The 15,222-nt window shown below is 44.7% G+C and overlaps 2 protein-coding genes across 6 annotated transcripts in view; one reads left to right on the top strand and one right to left on the bottom strand.

Moving 5' to 3' along the window:
• The window catches only part of tprb (translocated promoter region b, nuclear basket protein), a 21,970-nt gene extending 13,085 nt beyond the window's left edge, over positions 1-8,885 (top strand). For both annotated transcript variants that reach the window (XM_005938514.2, XM_005938513.2), the window contains exons 35-50: positions 206-279; positions 589-785; positions 914-1,198; positions 1,297-1,451; positions 1,546-1,626; positions 1,885-2,073; positions 2,157-2,306; positions 3,683-3,776; positions 4,142-4,305; positions 4,404-4,495; positions 7,310-7,419; positions 7,501-7,599; positions 7,780-7,921; positions 8,073-8,194; positions 8,284-8,379; positions 8,664-8,885. In XM_005938514.2, the coding sequence (XP_005938576.1) occupies positions 206-279; positions 589-785; positions 914-1,198; positions 1,297-1,451; positions 1,546-1,626; positions 1,885-2,073; positions 2,157-2,306; positions 3,683-3,776; positions 4,142-4,305; positions 4,404-4,495; positions 7,310-7,419; positions 7,501-7,599; positions 7,780-7,921; positions 8,073-8,194; positions 8,284-8,379; positions 8,664-8,710 (2,097 nt within the window). In that variant the 3' untranslated portion in view covers positions 8,711-8,885. The remainder of the gene's footprint in view (positions 1-205; positions 280-588; positions 786-913; positions 1,199-1,296; positions 1,452-1,545; positions 1,627-1,884; positions 2,074-2,156; positions 2,307-3,682; positions 3,777-4,141; positions 4,306-4,403; positions 4,496-7,309; positions 7,420-7,500; positions 7,600-7,779; positions 7,922-8,072; positions 8,195-8,283; positions 8,380-8,663) is intronic.
• prg4b (proteoglycan 4b) lies at positions 8,497-15,222 on the bottom strand. Of its 4 annotated transcripts, none has more exons than XM_005938510.3 (15): positions 15,071-15,222; positions 14,885-14,964; positions 14,436-14,552; positions 14,161-14,283; positions 13,307-13,387; positions 13,121-13,180; positions 12,613-12,672; positions 12,310-12,498; positions 11,619-12,110; positions 11,180-11,266; positions 10,823-10,959; positions 10,580-10,736; positions 10,325-10,432; positions 9,430-9,558; positions 8,497-9,002 (listed from the first exon to the last, which is right to left on the bottom strand). In XM_005938510.3, exons 2-15 carry the CDS (start codon positions 14,949-14,951, stop codon positions 8,899-8,901), a joined length of 1,911 nt encoding a protein of 636 aa, XP_005938572.1. In that variant the 5' UTR covers positions 14,952-14,964; positions 15,071-15,222; the 3' UTR covers positions 8,497-8,898. The 4 variants fall into 4 exon arrangements, with proteins under 4 accessions (XP_005938572.1, XP_014194296.1, XP_014194297.1 ...); XM_014338810.2 differs by having other exon boundaries at positions 12,310-12,528; positions 15,071-15,220; XM_014338811.2 differs by having other exon boundaries at positions 11,619-12,107; positions 12,310-12,528; positions 15,071-15,218.

Below are 15,222 nucleotides of genomic sequence, written 5' to 3'. Positions count from 1 at the left end.
GCTGTGATATAAATATTTTAGTGTTTTAGGTATGTGTCACACAACTAAAACACGATTATCTGCAAGCGTTGCTAAAATTGTGTCTTTATTTTATCAGTTTTCTCTATTTTGATGGCTTAACTATGTTGGATTGGAGAAGTACGGCGAGTTTAGTGACCGTTCGGCGTCCTGATTCTGAGCATTTTCTTTCTTTCGGTGCTTTTAGACCCAAGAGCCGCAGAGGAGCACAGAGCAGAGGCAGATCAGCCTGAAGACCACTCCAGCTGCAGACAGGGGCAGGTAGGCGCACTATTTAAGCATGGAGGAGTATTTAAAAAGTCTTACTCAGTATGCATCAATGCATTTCGTGAGTTTTGTATTTGTCTTAATGCTGACTTTATTCATTTGACTGGTGGCTGGTCCACACTTGCACTTTTCTGAGTTTTTGCTGTTTGACATTTGTTTGGTCGTGCCGCTGACTTCTGCAATCTCAAAATTAAATGGCAGAGTAGGTGCCACGTCTGGACTTTGGAGGAGAGGGTATCATTTTCTTAGTGGATCTTTGAGGTCCAGAGAACAATGACTCATCCTAATGCTTGTCTCCGTCAGTGCCAGCACCTCCGAGCCTCCAACCGCCAACATTAAGCCTACACCTGTAGTTGCTACAGCCAGTAAACAGCCCGTCAACCCAGGGAACAAACCCACTCCGAGAGCAAGCATCAGGCCCATGATCACCCCAGCTCCTGTGCCCACTCCTACGCCCACTGCTACGGTCATGCCCACCACCCAGGTGGAGACGCAGGAAGGTAGGTTTAACGGCAAAGCTTTAGCTGAGCTGTTAGCGAGTCCATGAGTAGGAAACTAACTGCAGGTTATTTTATTTTTTTTAGTCATGGTAAAACCTGCAGTATTTGTAATTTTTATTCTTGGACAGTGATGCAGCCAGCTGAAGGGCCACCAGTGGAGCACGTGACCGTGTACGGCAGTGCGAGCGGCTCGGTGCGCTCCGCCAGCCCCAACGTCCAGACGACCTTAGCTAGCCCCATGCTCACTGTGCAGCAGACCCAGACACAGGCCACCGCATTCGTTCAACCGACGCAGCAGCAGAGCATGACCCATACAGAGCCAGCCAATCAGGAGCCACCGCCTGTGGCGATCGAGGCCACGCCTAGCTCGCAGGTGGAGCGGCCGTCAACGTCGTCCTCTGTGTTTGGAACCGGTGAGAGATTGTTTTTGAAAGCAGAGGCGATATTTTGTTTTAGACGACGAGGTTTTTTCTTAATTCTTTAACCAACGATAGCCACGCTTTCTCTCCAGTGTCAGCAACACCGGGGACATCGGCAATGTCCAAGCGTCCTCGGGAAGAGGAGGAGACCGCCAGTGTGGTCACTGACACTGAAGCCACTCAGGAGGACACCTCGCGGGCTCCCATATCAAAGAAGCTGCGCATTATCCAGAGAGTGGGTCCAGAGGTGAGGCTGGACTGATGCACATAAAACTCCATGGTTTTGATTGTTTGTTTGTTTTAAATTTGAGCGAATATTGATGCGCCGGTTCTGATTGTAGGAAGAGGTGCTGGCCGAGGATAGCGCTGAGGCCGAGGGAGTGGTGCCGACAGACAGTCTAGACGGTGGAGAAGGAAGCCAGGTTGGCCCAAACATTTTTAGTTTTGTACATCAGCTGATAATTACCATCATTTAAATCTTTGCAGTGATTTAAAGTAAATATATAGACTCAATCTTAAAGCTGCCAATGAGGATTTCATAATGTTGTACCATAAGACAGTTTTCACCATTGTAGCAGTACCATAAAGTAGTCTTGTGATAATGTTGTCACATTCATGCAGGAATTGTGCTGATATCTAGTTTGCATGATGTTTTGCGTTGTCACTTTTTCGCCCCGCAGACGGAGGCGTTTTCCACGCTGGAGGATGGAGATGAAGGCACAGCCTCCCAGTCCCTTACAATGGAGCAAGAGGTTACCCTGAGCCAAAGCGAGACCACGCAACAACTGCAGCAGGAAGTGATCGTTATCGTAACGGACACAGAGAGTGACGAAGAACAAGAAGAGGAGGAAGACGAAGACGAAGAGCAGGTACGGCAGTTTTGTTCAATTTTTTTTTTAAAGACGACATTTAAAACGGTGAAAATTTGTCTTACAAATTTGCCGGTTTCCAGGACTACGATGACGAGGATGAAGAAGATGAAGACGAGGAGGAGGAAGATGACGAGGAGGATGATGATGACGGAGAGATGGGAGAGGAAGGAGAGGACAGCAACGAGGGCAGCGGCGATTGCAACGAGCCCTACGAAGGAGACGACACAGAGGTAAGAGTACCTGCAGCTCCAGCTGTGACCTCTGCCACCCACACGCCGTGTTAACCCTTCCCACTCGCTGCCTTTCCCGCTCACACACTCAGTTTTTCCACACGCTCTCGTTTCACCGTCACTTACATGCTGCCCCTGTGTCGTAACGTCCTGTCTGCGCGCCTGTGTTGACTTTAGCTGTTTACATTTTTACTCGAGTCTTCGTTGCACATATTCAGTAGGATGAGTCAGTGTCTGCAAAGGAACAGCTAACGAGCTTTTTACTTGTAATCTTTGTGTGAGGTTTGGCTTGAAGTGTGGATTTGCAGTTTTGTGTGTGAGGTTTTGGAATAATGATACACGTGTTATATTTTATATGCATACAAATGCATACATTTTAAATTAAAATGTATGCATGCTGTAGGCATTTTGTTCATTCCAAAGTTGAGTTGTGAGTCTACACCAGCCAAAATACTGTTTTTGGTTATTAGCATTTAAAATATAAAGGCTCTTGAAAAGTAACACAGAATTAGCTGCCTTTCCAAAAAACCCAAAAACCTTTCAGAAGTAGTTACAGTTTGCATAAAACCCCGTTTACTGTTTCCCTGCCAGGCTTCTACACTTCTAATGGGCCAACATTTCTACACAGCTAGGATTTGGCACGTTCTTGACAGCGTTTAAGTGCATTTTTAGCGTTTACATGTGGACAGAGATATTTTTCAAAAGTAGCCTACGTCCACACATACACGGGTAAGTTTAGTGACGGCAGCGGGGAAAAAGCTGTTTCTGTAACTGCATCTTGGTGCTAGACGCCTCCAAAGAAGCAGCTGAAATTAACTTAAATTCATTAAATTTTTTGTACCAGTACTAGTTTTATTTTGTTGTATTTATCTGCGACACCTTAAAAGCCGGTCCGTGAAAATATTGTCGGGCAAAAACCGGTCTGTGGCGCAAAAAAGGTTGGAGACCGCTGCCGTAGAGGACGGGACCGTTCTCAAGAATCGATAAAGCCATCCGTAGTACCTGTTTAGAGTACAGGGAGGCTAAGCAGGGCTCGCCTGTTAGACCACTGGACCGTCTCACTATCTGATTCAGTTTTTCTCTGTGACGGAGGTCAAACTTCTTCTTTCTTTTTTTTTAACCTCTCGGCTTCTCTCACGGTTGTTTTAGTTTCCAACGGGGAGAAAGTGAATCATAATCTGCATGTGATGCTCTGCCAGTATACCCTGGCACTGCTCCATTTTATGACCTTTCTCTTTCGGCATTTCCTCTCACTCATCAAAGTTATGTTACTCGTTGGTCTTACCTTTGTTTGCCAAATTTAGCCTTTTTTAAACTCGGAGTGGTTTTGAATTTCTTCTTTGACTCGTTTCCTTTTATTTCCCCTCGTTTCTCAGGGAGCTGACGTAACGGAGCCGGGCACTGAGACGGAGGAGAGTCTGGGGGCGTCCGACTCCACCCAAAGGCCGGCGGATTCCCAGACACCCAGCTGTAAGCTCCAGGAAACCCTGTCGAATACGTAGCTGTGCCTCAGACTCTGCATGCGCTCACAAACCGTCCCGCCATCCAATTAGTATCCACAGTCTGCGATGACTGAGAAAGGTGTCGTGTTGTGTTTTCTGTCTGAAAGCGGGCGTAACAAAGGTCACTGCTAAGAAGAGATTTGCTTTACGGGAAAAATAAGCAAATTAACCCGACTCACTTATGTTTTAGGTAAAAGGAGGTTTAAATGTCACAAGTAACTGAGATACTGATTATAAAGGGAGTTACTTTGTTTACATTTTTGGTGTTTTAAAGTATATTTATCTAAAATCTTATTTTCTCTTGTTCATTTGAACCTTTGAATTCTGTTTTAGTTGAGAGTGGCACAATGGAGGCTTTCTCTGCAGAGCAACCCACAAGTTCTGGTACACGCATGCCCCAGTCGCCACGGAGACCAGTGCATCAGCTGCCTTCACAGCGTATCCCAGTGCGCCGCCAGTCAGTGGGCAGACTTGCTCCCGGTGTGCCGGGCAGCGCTGTGAGTCACATCGAAAGGCTGAGAATTTACATCATGATACTCCTACGAACCTCTGTGTGAAACCTTGACCCCCTTTTCTTCCTTCTTTCAATCTGCAGCAGCACTTTTTCGATGAGGATGACAGGATGGTTCCCAGCACTCCCACTCTGGTGGTGCCTCACCGCTCTGATGGTTTCGATCAGGCCATCCAGTAAGTGTCGCACACATCGGGCCGCAAGTTGGAACACAGAAAACCTTTTAAAGGTTTTAAGGAACTACACGTTTATACAAACAGTGAATCATGTCGAAACTTCTCCTGGTTTCATTGTGACCTGTAGTTTGTGCAATTCCACTGAAAAATAAATATTTTGCAAATGTAAATTAGGCTGGTTGTATAAGTGCACAGCATTACACTAATACTCTGTTGATGCACCTTTTGATTTGTTCAGTTTTCTTGGGTAGGAGCTGGCGTGATACATCGTAGTGTAGTTTCCCCACTCTTTGTTGCAAAGCACTCAGATTGTGAGGACATCTCTGCACCTCCGTCTTCAGCTCACACCAGTGACGTGGCTCCGGCTGGCTCATTCAAAACTTCAGTTTTCTGTTTGTTGTTTTTAAATGTATCCTCGGTCGTGTTGAAAGGGGAAATTCTTCTCCATGTGAACAAACAACACTTTGTTTTTGTGCTAAACGAACTGTTGGACTTGCAGACAAAAAATTAACCTTGGTCTTAAGGTTGGACGAATTTATCACCCATCGACGATAGGGCTGTTGGATATAACGATATATATCAGATGACGATGTGAAAACGTCTATCGTTTCATTTTACGCTGTCGTTTGTTTCGTGGTGTCGCAAAATAAACTTTTTCATCGTTTTGATGTCACTGTAGAATTTCTGAAAGTTCTCTGATATGTAACATAACCACACTACAGACGGACAAGTGACTGTTTTATGCGTTGTCGTTGGCAACAACGACGGTAACACCATCGCGTGGCTCCGCCGTCCATTTGATAACATAAACCTTTCACAATAAAGCTGAAGATCCTGCGGAGATCTTTCAAAATAAACTGAATTACATGAAATATGATGCAGAGTGTTTACGGATGAGAAGCTAAAAAGAGCCGTCGGGTGCTAAAAAATAAACCTTAGAACAGGCTTTTGCCCGCAGCCGTGTAATAAATGCTCACAAAGAAAACTGCAGCTGTTTAAACTTGTGTAACACTCGACTCCAGCTACACGACGCGCAGCTGAAAACACTTCACGCACGTTGAGCTGCCTGAGATTCACAAAATTTACAGAAAATGTAAAATGTTTGATTATATGTCGTTGTGACGATAAATGTCTGATATCGGGATATGAGATTTTGGTCATATCGCACAGCCCTAATCAACGATAAGCTGAGCCGTTCACCGGTCGTTTTTACAAGAGCGATTTATTTATTTATTTATTTATTTATTTATTTGTCCTTGAGTAAGTTTGCTAATAAGGTTGGTTGAAGCTAAGGGAAGCAGTCAACAAAAAAACGGTAATAGTGAGCCCAAATGCAGCGATTCACTTACTCAAACTCATAACAGAAGGAAAGAAAGGCAGTGGTCTATGTTCAGAAAAAACAAAACGTGTAATTTAAATAAAAAAACGCAGAGAAGAGAAACTGTCTTTTTTCCATTATAACTGCGTTTATCTGTCTTACGCACTCAACCAAACAACAAATACCAAATTAAACAAGTTAAAAATCAAAAAGTTTCTTCAGGCGAACAGAAAATTAAAAAAAAAAAAAAACAAACCCAACTTTAAGTCTTTTGTGCAGTTTGGTGCATTTCAAATAAGTGACTAAATAATACAAAAAGTAGCTATATTATTATTATATTATATTAATACTGAAACAAAGTTTTCTAAGCACACAAATCAGTCTGTGCATGACTACGTTGCTCCTCCCCTCATAAAAGTCACCTGCGTGAATATATCACCTATCGTGATTTAATGGACTGATGAATGTTGGTTGGAAAAATTGTACATATAACTTGACCTGGTCTCATCAGACAGAAACACATTGTTTTATACACTATCAGTCAAAAGTTTGGAGACACCTTCTCATTTAATGTTTTTTCTCTATTTTCATGACTATTTACATCATAGATTCTCTCTGAAGGCATCAAAACTATGAAGGAACACACGTGGAATCATGTAGCCAACAAAAAATTGTGAAATAACTCAAAACATGTTTTAAAATTTAGATTCTTTGAAATAGCCGCCCTTTGCTGTGATTACTGCTTTGCACACTTGGTGTTCTCTCGATGAGCTTCACGAGGTCGTGGTTTTCCAGCTCCTGGAGCATTTATCTGGGCTCTAATCTGAGGTGTTGTTAACTTGTGATCCGATGCTCGGATAAATTCGTCTTGTTCTTCCTTTTCTGGGCCGGTCCTCATGTGAGCCAGTTTCCTCGTAGCGCTTGATGGTTTCTGCGACTGCACTTGGGGAGTTTTCGCAATTTCAAACTGACTGACGTTCAGTAATGATGGACTGTGGCCTCTCTTTACTCAGCTCATTGAGAGAAGGGTTTGCAGCGCTGTCAACAAAGCAAAGAACGGCTACTTGGCAACAAATTTAGATTCCATAGATCTTACTTAATATATGTGATTCTTGAGTTTGTATCTACAGTGTGGAAAGAAGTAAAAATACAGAAAAATGCATTAGGTGTTTGTTGTGTGTTGTGTGTGTTGTGTGTGTGTGTGTGTGTGTGTGTGTAGTTAATTTAATGGGAGGAAAATCTGCAAAGAACTACTGTGTTGTGTGCTACATTATCCTGTAGCACACATTACTGTAGTACAGCACGTGTATAGGCCACAAACATGCAGTCATGTAGAGCTGTCTGACTGCATCTCCTCAAACTGAGACTTGAGTTCGTATAAACCAGCCTTTATTCATTCAAACTTGATCATTTGCTTCTAAAATGAAATCTTAACTGGTCCGTTTTGGTCGCTCCACAGTCGCCTAATTCACGTTCGTGTCTCTTTTGTTTCTCAGCTCGCCACAGGTAGCTGGCGTGCCGCGCTTCAGGTTTGGCCCTTCAGAGGACATGCCGCAGACCAGCTCTTCCTCACACTCTGATCTGGGTCAGCTCGCGTCACAAGGAGGTAATCTACCAAATGTTAACCCCAAAGAACCATCAGTACGCACCACAGTCTCTTTAACTGCAAACTAATTCTTCTCTTCAGGTCTTGGGATGTATGACAGTCCCCTGTTTTTAGCCACTCACGAGGAGGAGTCTGGTGGACGCAGCGTTCCCACCACTCCGCTACAAGTTGGGGCTCCAGGTATTTGTCTGTCTGTCAGTCTGATGTGAAGGGATGTGTCCGTTAAAGCATGTCGCACTGCCTTTTCCCGAGCTTCCTCAAAACTATCCTTTTTTTAGGATAAGTGTGATGAAATTTGGGTTTGGGAGCACTACAAGTTACTGGAAAGTTGAAATTTGTTTTCATCTTTCTGTCTTCCAGTAACTGTTTTTTCAGAAGTGGCTCAGTCGGACACAACAGAGCACGCCTCTCAGTCTGTTCCCATGGTGAGCACATCTACACCAGGAGCTGCCGGTGCAGGGGAGGAGAGAGACGACGTCTTCCTGGAGCCAGACACTGATCGGTGAGCCTCGCCCTCTCAGCAGCTTGTCACGCCTCGAACTTCTGCCTCTTTGAAACCTTTCGTTCCACTCGGTTTCAATAACTTCACCAAAATGAGAGAAGTTACGAAGGTCACAGTTTACATAATCCGAGGTGCATTTTGTTTGATTCAGGCCCGGTGCTGAAGTGTCGATGGACCCCGTGGTGTCTCAGGGCGATATGGAGGAGTCGAGCCAAGCGTCCGACAAGGGCAGCCTCCCCTCCACCAGCCAGGAGCCTTCCTCCAGCTCTGCAGGTGCACTGCAGCCTCGTGACTGTGCCGTTCCCCATCTGTTTTGTCTTTGTTGCATATTCAGTAGGTTATGTTTGTTTTTGTTTTTTTAGATACAAGCAGCGCTCCACCAAAACAGTCCCGGCCCGGGCCCAGCAGACAGCTCCAACGATGGCCGGACAGCCGCGGCGGCCGCATGAAGAGAGGAGGTAACGCGTTTGAAAGCTCGTGGTAACAGTGATGTAACACGAACGTTATAATGGGCACAAGACTGAGCAATGATTTTATTACTGCTTTAAATGGCCACTCATAAAGGACTTCAGACATTTCATTCAGGCTTTTATTAATGAAAAGCACGACAGGAAACACGGTACATTCATTGTGGTTATTCAGAACACATTTTACTGTCACTCTGACCATATTTTTTTATTTTTTATTAATTTTTTACATCAGTGCAGCAAACCCGTCTAAAAACATGCTTCCATCTCCGCAGGTCAAGCTTTTCCTTCATGGAAACAGGGGAGAAGATTCGCCCGATGAAGGAAAAATCAAAGTGAAGAGCTCGTAGTTCCCTTCAGGAAAGCTCAGACTGATCTGTAGTTATGAAGCGTGTTTGGCTTTGATTTCATTTTGTTAATGCGATTAGATACTTTCTTGTAATTGGGTCCATCCTGATGTGTTTTATGATGATTATAATAAACTTACAAAGCGAAAACATTTTTGTTGTTTTACTGTGAACATCTGATGAAGTTGTTGGACTGCGGTGATGAGCCGGCCGCAGGAGGAGCGATGACGGGACGTTCACCATCCAACCTCACGTTGTAGGATTTTGCTGCAGAAGCAGAATAAACAGCAAGTTCATTAGACGATTACATTAATAGCTGATACTTACAAAACAATATTTTCCTTGGTGCCGCTCTATATTCAGGTAGACTGAACGCGGCACAGAGCTGTTTATCAACACGGTCGCTGTTACAGTTTGTAGTGGGCAGCTCGTCCACGGACACCCGCCTGTTTTCTTACGCATCACCATTGAAATGGAAATCTTGACTGTGGGAACTCTGCAATAAATCTGAGCTGCAGGTGAACACACACACACGTGGTCCTTGTTAACGACACGCCGACGGACACGTGAAGGACATTCTGTGCTTCTGAAGTTGAGCAACAAAGGCGTGCGTAAACCCCACTGCTGCTTTAAACACTGCCAAACCGCATGCTTTTATTCCAGCTCTGTAAACAGTGCGGTGTGTGTGACTTACGTCCTGAGAAGACAAAGTATTTGTAGCCCTCTGGTTCGGCGGTTGTGGGCACAGACACGGCGGCTGTGACGGCGGGCGGGAAGCCTCTCCAGGAAGTCCGAATGTTGATGACCGGTCCTAAAACAGGGGCTGGAAATGAAACGATCCGGTTTAAAGTTGTGCCATGAAGCCAAACCGTACTGGTGTTGGCCTTACCAGTGCAGTGTTTTTGTTTTGTGAACAAACTCTTAACCCTTGTTCATCCCATAAACCGTACGATCGGTGTTTGTTTCCATTTTGCAGTTATTTGCTCCTCTCCACCAGCTATGACTCGCTTTTTCGGTGCAGTGTGTGCGCTGCAGCTCGTGTACACGTTTAAGCCAAAGTCTAACCAAGCATGGATCCAGTCATACATCTGTAAACACGCTTGACAATAGTGAGGATTGTCCGGGGTTCGCTTCACGAAGTTCACGCACAACTATTGTGAAAGTTAGTGTGCACAAACATAAAGAGAGGTATTAAGTTGTGTTCGTTGACTTATAGAGAAAGGGAAAATGTTCAAATTCAGTGAATGGAAAATGTATTCATTCTTGTTGGATTCTACATTAACTTTTTAAAAGTGGAGGCAAAGTTGTTGAACCACAAAAACACAATGATAGAATGTGGTGTAAATATTATATTAGGAATATGTCGTTATTATTACTGCAGATTATCAGTAAGGAAGCTGATTGAATGTTGACCGATAACTCGTGGCGAAGGGGCGGGATGACTTCTTCCTGCTCTTCTATATGTAACTGAATCAGAACAGGTGACAGTGAAATGTTTTGGCTTTATGTTGTGTAGCTGTGTCTCTTCTTTTCTTTGCTAAATGAACTTTGTATATTGTTTACATGATCGAAATAAACTGATGGGTTACCTGCTTGTCGAACTACTCGGTTGCGGACTGTGTAAACGGCATACTGGACTTTCTTGCCACATGTTGGCCTGACACCAGCCTGGTATGAATACTTCTGAACCATTCCACCTAGGGGAAAAGAAAGTAAACATCTTAAAACCTTTTTATGTGTTCAAAACACAAACATTGTTTATTACAATTCTCTTTCTGAAGCAATGAACAGCAAAATCTATCTTTTCTGGTAGTTTAATAAGCTCCGCCCCCCCTAATTTTTACCTCTCTTGAAGAAGTAGACTGACTCTGCCCTCCTCTTGTACTGGGGCACCGACAGGGCGGCCGTGATGTGGCCCTGCAGCCTGTCGAACCCCGTTGTAATGACTTTGGGGTAGCCGGGGTCCAAAGCGTCGTTTTCAAATCTCCAGTACTGACTTCCCTGTGAACACCATGCAGTGTTAAACTCTGGGCAGATAAAGGGTAACGCTGTGCGCTCAGTGGTTCTGCTGAGATTGGTCCGTTTACCTTGAAAATGTACGTCTTGCCCTGGCAGTTACAGCGGGTGAACACGGTGTCAATGGGTGACGGGACGCCCCACTCCTGGGTGATGCCTCTGGGTGGACCTGGCACCCTGTTACTATCCAGCAACCAGAAGTAGTGACCTGTAAAAGTGATAATATCACTATATAGGGTTTTAGATAAGCTATTGTAACATTGTAATTTCATTCTCTCAGTTTAATGCTTCATAATAATTTCCCCTCAGTTCTCCCCGTCTTCAATGCATTCCGTTAGTTTCTCTCTTATATGCAAATCCACTGTTGTTGGACTGGGATGACACGACTGATCCTTTTAGAGTTAAACCTGCACAGGAGCTGCACTAACCTCTGAACACCACCATTGTGCCGTTCCTCAGTGTGGTGACTCCACTGACGGGCCGCCCGCTGCATAGGTTTGTATCGTTGCTGTCATCTGGGGAAAGTAAAGACACCCGTGGGAATAAACACCACCCACCACGTAATCCCAGACTGTTTCTGGGCGTTGACTGTCATTTTCTGCTGTTTTTATGAGCTTGTTTTCACCTCTTAAATGTGGCTGAACTTTACTTCCAATTTCAGAGGAATGTCAGATTTATTTACAGCGTGAGGGAAAAAAACAACTGAGCTCATAAAACTGGTAGCAGCCTGTGATCGTGCCAGACTCGTAAAACAAATGAGATTATCGGAAATTTTGATACTTGTGCCCATCACAGAGTGAGTCCCTCAGGTGTTTTCTGCATGTGACATAAAGAATCTGGTCAAATTATTTTTTTAAACAGTCTTACCTGCTTGGTAATCTCCTGTATCGTCTATATTCTGGGTTTCCAGGGGCTTCGTGTCAGGTTTAGAAGTGGTCTTAGCTGGGTCTGGCTCGTATGGCTCTGGTTTTTCCACAGGTGGAGTCGGCTCTGGTTCTTGAGCCCTGGTGGGTTTGGAGGTCTGCAGATCGTCTGTGGCATCACTCCACGCTGCAGTTGTGGGTGAGGGAGCGTGGGTGGTCACAGCTTCAACCACTGATATCTCCTCAAATCCCACTGAGGAAGCACTGGTGGAAGGAAGAACTGAAGGGTTGCTTGCAGTGGGTTCCTCTGGGATGGTTGAGGAGGCAGAGGTGACGGTGAGCAGTGAGTTATCTGGTTCATCAGAGGGAAAGACAGCATCCATAATAGCCACTGCTGGTGTCTGCGCGTCCAGCTGTGGGGAGCTGGTTGAAGAACTAGGCTCGACTGAGGGTACTGAAGTTGATGTTGGCTCGCTGGAAACGTGGTCAGCTGCTGCTGTGAGCAGAGAGAAAGTCATATCACTGTAAATCAAGTCTTTTAATCGATTTAATAAAATAATTAAATATCAATTTGCATATTTTAGTTGCAATTTGTATCTTAGTTGCTACATTTGGGGTTTTTTTCTGCAATCTATTGCTAAAGTAACTCACAAAAACTGTATGAATCAAATACCATAAACAGATATCTCACATACTCGTGCTGTCACTCGGGGCCTCTGCAGTGGTGCTGACGAGGTCGTCGTTGTCTGAAGGAGTCCTCGCTGCAGTCGGGGTGGCCTCGGTGGAAATCTCACCCAGCGGGTCGACTGTGGAGAGCTCATAGTCACTGCTGATCTCCGGGACTGGACTGGCCTCCAGATCTTCAGGTTCAGTTTTAGAAAAGTCTTCAGTGGGAAAGATCGAGCCAGACACATCTGTGAGAATGTGACGAGAGCGAGATGAGGTGCGCACTTGGACGTAAGACTTGTGTAACTTTATTGGGAAAGAGCTTTGCTCACCATCAGTGGGATCATCTGGTGGATGTGATGTTGGACCAACCGGAGGAACTGAAGAGTCATCTGTTGGCAGCAGCAGGGTTCACACAAACAGTTTAATCATTTAATCGGCCATCTTTATTTTTCCTACATGTCCTCCTCCGGACTCTGGATGCAAAAGTGTTCAGAGCTTTGATTGAAGAAAACTCCCAGAAAATGTCCTGTCCTCATTTCTGGCATCATTTAGCGCTTTCCTCTCTTGTGACTCAGCCCAACCCTCCCACACACAGTCCACTCACAACAACCTTGTGTTTCATTTGGCCTGTGAGGCTAATGCCCCTGGATTTAGCCCCGAAAATAAACCACTGTGACAAATTCACAGCCATAAACATCCTCCTGACGTATGCGTTTTAAAATCCACCGAATCAAGTTCACGACAGTCATCAAAGTGACTGAGTGAGCATTTGTTCCTGTCATTAGAGCCAAATGTTGGATAGCTTTCTCTAGCAAAGTTCAAAAAGAGCAAACTCACCTCCATCGTTTCCCTCACTGAACGTAGAAAGCTGGTCTGTTGCCTCTTTCAAAGTTTGATCTGTGGGAACGTTCACGAACGAGAACAAAAATCACCATTATTGGTGTAGCCCATATAAAATCTGCCTTTAACCCCAAATGACTGAAAATCTAGGAGGAATCGAACCTTTTACCAAGAAAAATATACCTTTGGATTTGTTATCATTTACATTATTGCATGAACTAGTCTTCTTTGCTGCTGCAGCACTGGCCTCTCCACTGTTCTGTTCTGCAGCAATTACCAAGACAGAAATTATTGTCAAACATCGCATCGTTGCAGATTACTGCATGCGCTGCATGCTGCGGTTATACTGCCGTACTGTGCATGCTGGTGATGGACATGCAGGCAGAGTCAGAGTGGAGATGTCACATTCATCCTGGTCTAAGAAGCTTGGAAAGAAAAAGTCTGGATGTTTAACCTCTCAGCCGAGAAGCTTCTTCAGTTCTAGGGTCAAATGGTGGAGAGTCCCAGAGCCCCCCTGGTGTGGTAAGCCCCGCCCTCTGTTCAAAGATGGTCGTTCACAGTGGACATAGATGTTTCTGTCAAACCATCTGTCTTCTCTTTCCAAAATGTGAACATTTGCATCCTCGAGAGAGTGACCTTTGATCTTTACCTTTGTCCCCATCATTTGACCCTTGAACTGAAGAAGCTCCTCTGATGAGAGGTGAAACGTCTTCAAGCAACTTAAAGAAGTCCAGACGCTTTTCTTTCCAAGCTCCTTAGACTACAATGACTTGGATGACTGAGAACCTTCACAGACACATTCATCCTAGTATCTTCCTCCCGTTTGTGCACAATTTGCGTCACAAATTGCCATAATTATATAATAACAACGTGCATGAGCTGATGGTATATTATATTGATGGCTAAATGTAATCTGTTACATAAGGGCTGTATGACTCCACAGATGAACTAAGGATGATGATGAAATCTATCTGTTTAGCATGCATTAAGAATCCTTCACATACACACAGGAGTTGAATGAGCTAGAAAGGACCAACCTTGTGCATCGCAGTGGTCCTTGTAGTCCGGACAGCACTGGTTGTACGTTATGCAGTCAGAGTCACAGCTACACAGCCGGCCTCGTTTGAAGTTTTCTCCACAGCGCCCCTTACATGAGTTTTCTGTTGCACACAAACACATCTTAATAGACGCACAAACACAGTGAGACTGCACGGCTGGTTGTAGACGTTATCATATGTAAGGGTTCAGCAATGGTGACCAAAAATCTCAATTCTGCTGGATGCTACAGATCCAAAGAATGAAAAGGCCTCACTTGTGGTGCACTGAGATTCATAGTCGTTGCAGCACTCGCCATAAGACAGACAGTTATAGTCGCACTGGCATCTGTAACCCCTGTAGTACTCGCCACCGCACCGTCCTCTGCAGCTCGCTGTCAGTAACAGTAAAAGAAGGATAAATGTCAGAGGCAGAGGGTGCAGCGATAAGACGACACGTGCGCTCCTGATGTGTCCCGCTTGAGGGCACAGTCTGTGCAACCCTGCCAGAAATTGATTTCTGCTGTAGTGACAAATACATAAGGTACACATAGGTTCCCCCTCAGGTAAATAATTATTTAACAGAGTAAATATGAACGAGTACAAGCAGAAAAAACCTGAAGCATTCCAGGAAAGGCTTTCATTAAAAACAAATGAAACCAAAGAATATTAAAGCATGGAAACCAGTTTAATGTTTCCATGTTACAGGATGCCAGGTTATACTCACTCTGAGCGCCACTAAACGTCAAAGCACAAGCCAGAAAAATAAGCGCACAAAGTAGCGTGGAAGACATCCTCCTGTAGAATCTGAAAGTAGACACAAAAGCACGCACACAAACTCCATCATATTTCCAGTGATGTTTCTGACTGATGTGCCAAAGAGGGACAACACGGGAACAAAAACGTGGCTTACCTCGCCGGAGCCTCGGAGCACTGCTGAAGGTTCGGCTCCGCCTGCTTTTAAAAGGCTGAGAGCTGCAGTGTGACCTCCCATTAATTGGCGGATCCTGTCTAATTAAATGTGCAGTGATATCACAGACTGTAGGGAGGAGGGAGGATCCTCCA

This window comes from Haplochromis burtoni, unplaced genomic scaffold, assembly GCF_018398535.1.
Source record: "Haplochromis burtoni strain Fernald_Lab_line unplaced genomic scaffold, NCSU_Asbu1 Contig_256, whole genome shotgun sequence".
Lineage (NCBI taxonomy): Eukaryota > Metazoa > Chordata > Actinopteri > Cichliformes > Cichlidae > Haplochromis > Haplochromis burtoni.
Note: the sequence above shows the minus strand (reverse complement) of the source record. Positions and strands in the feature narration are given on the sequence as shown.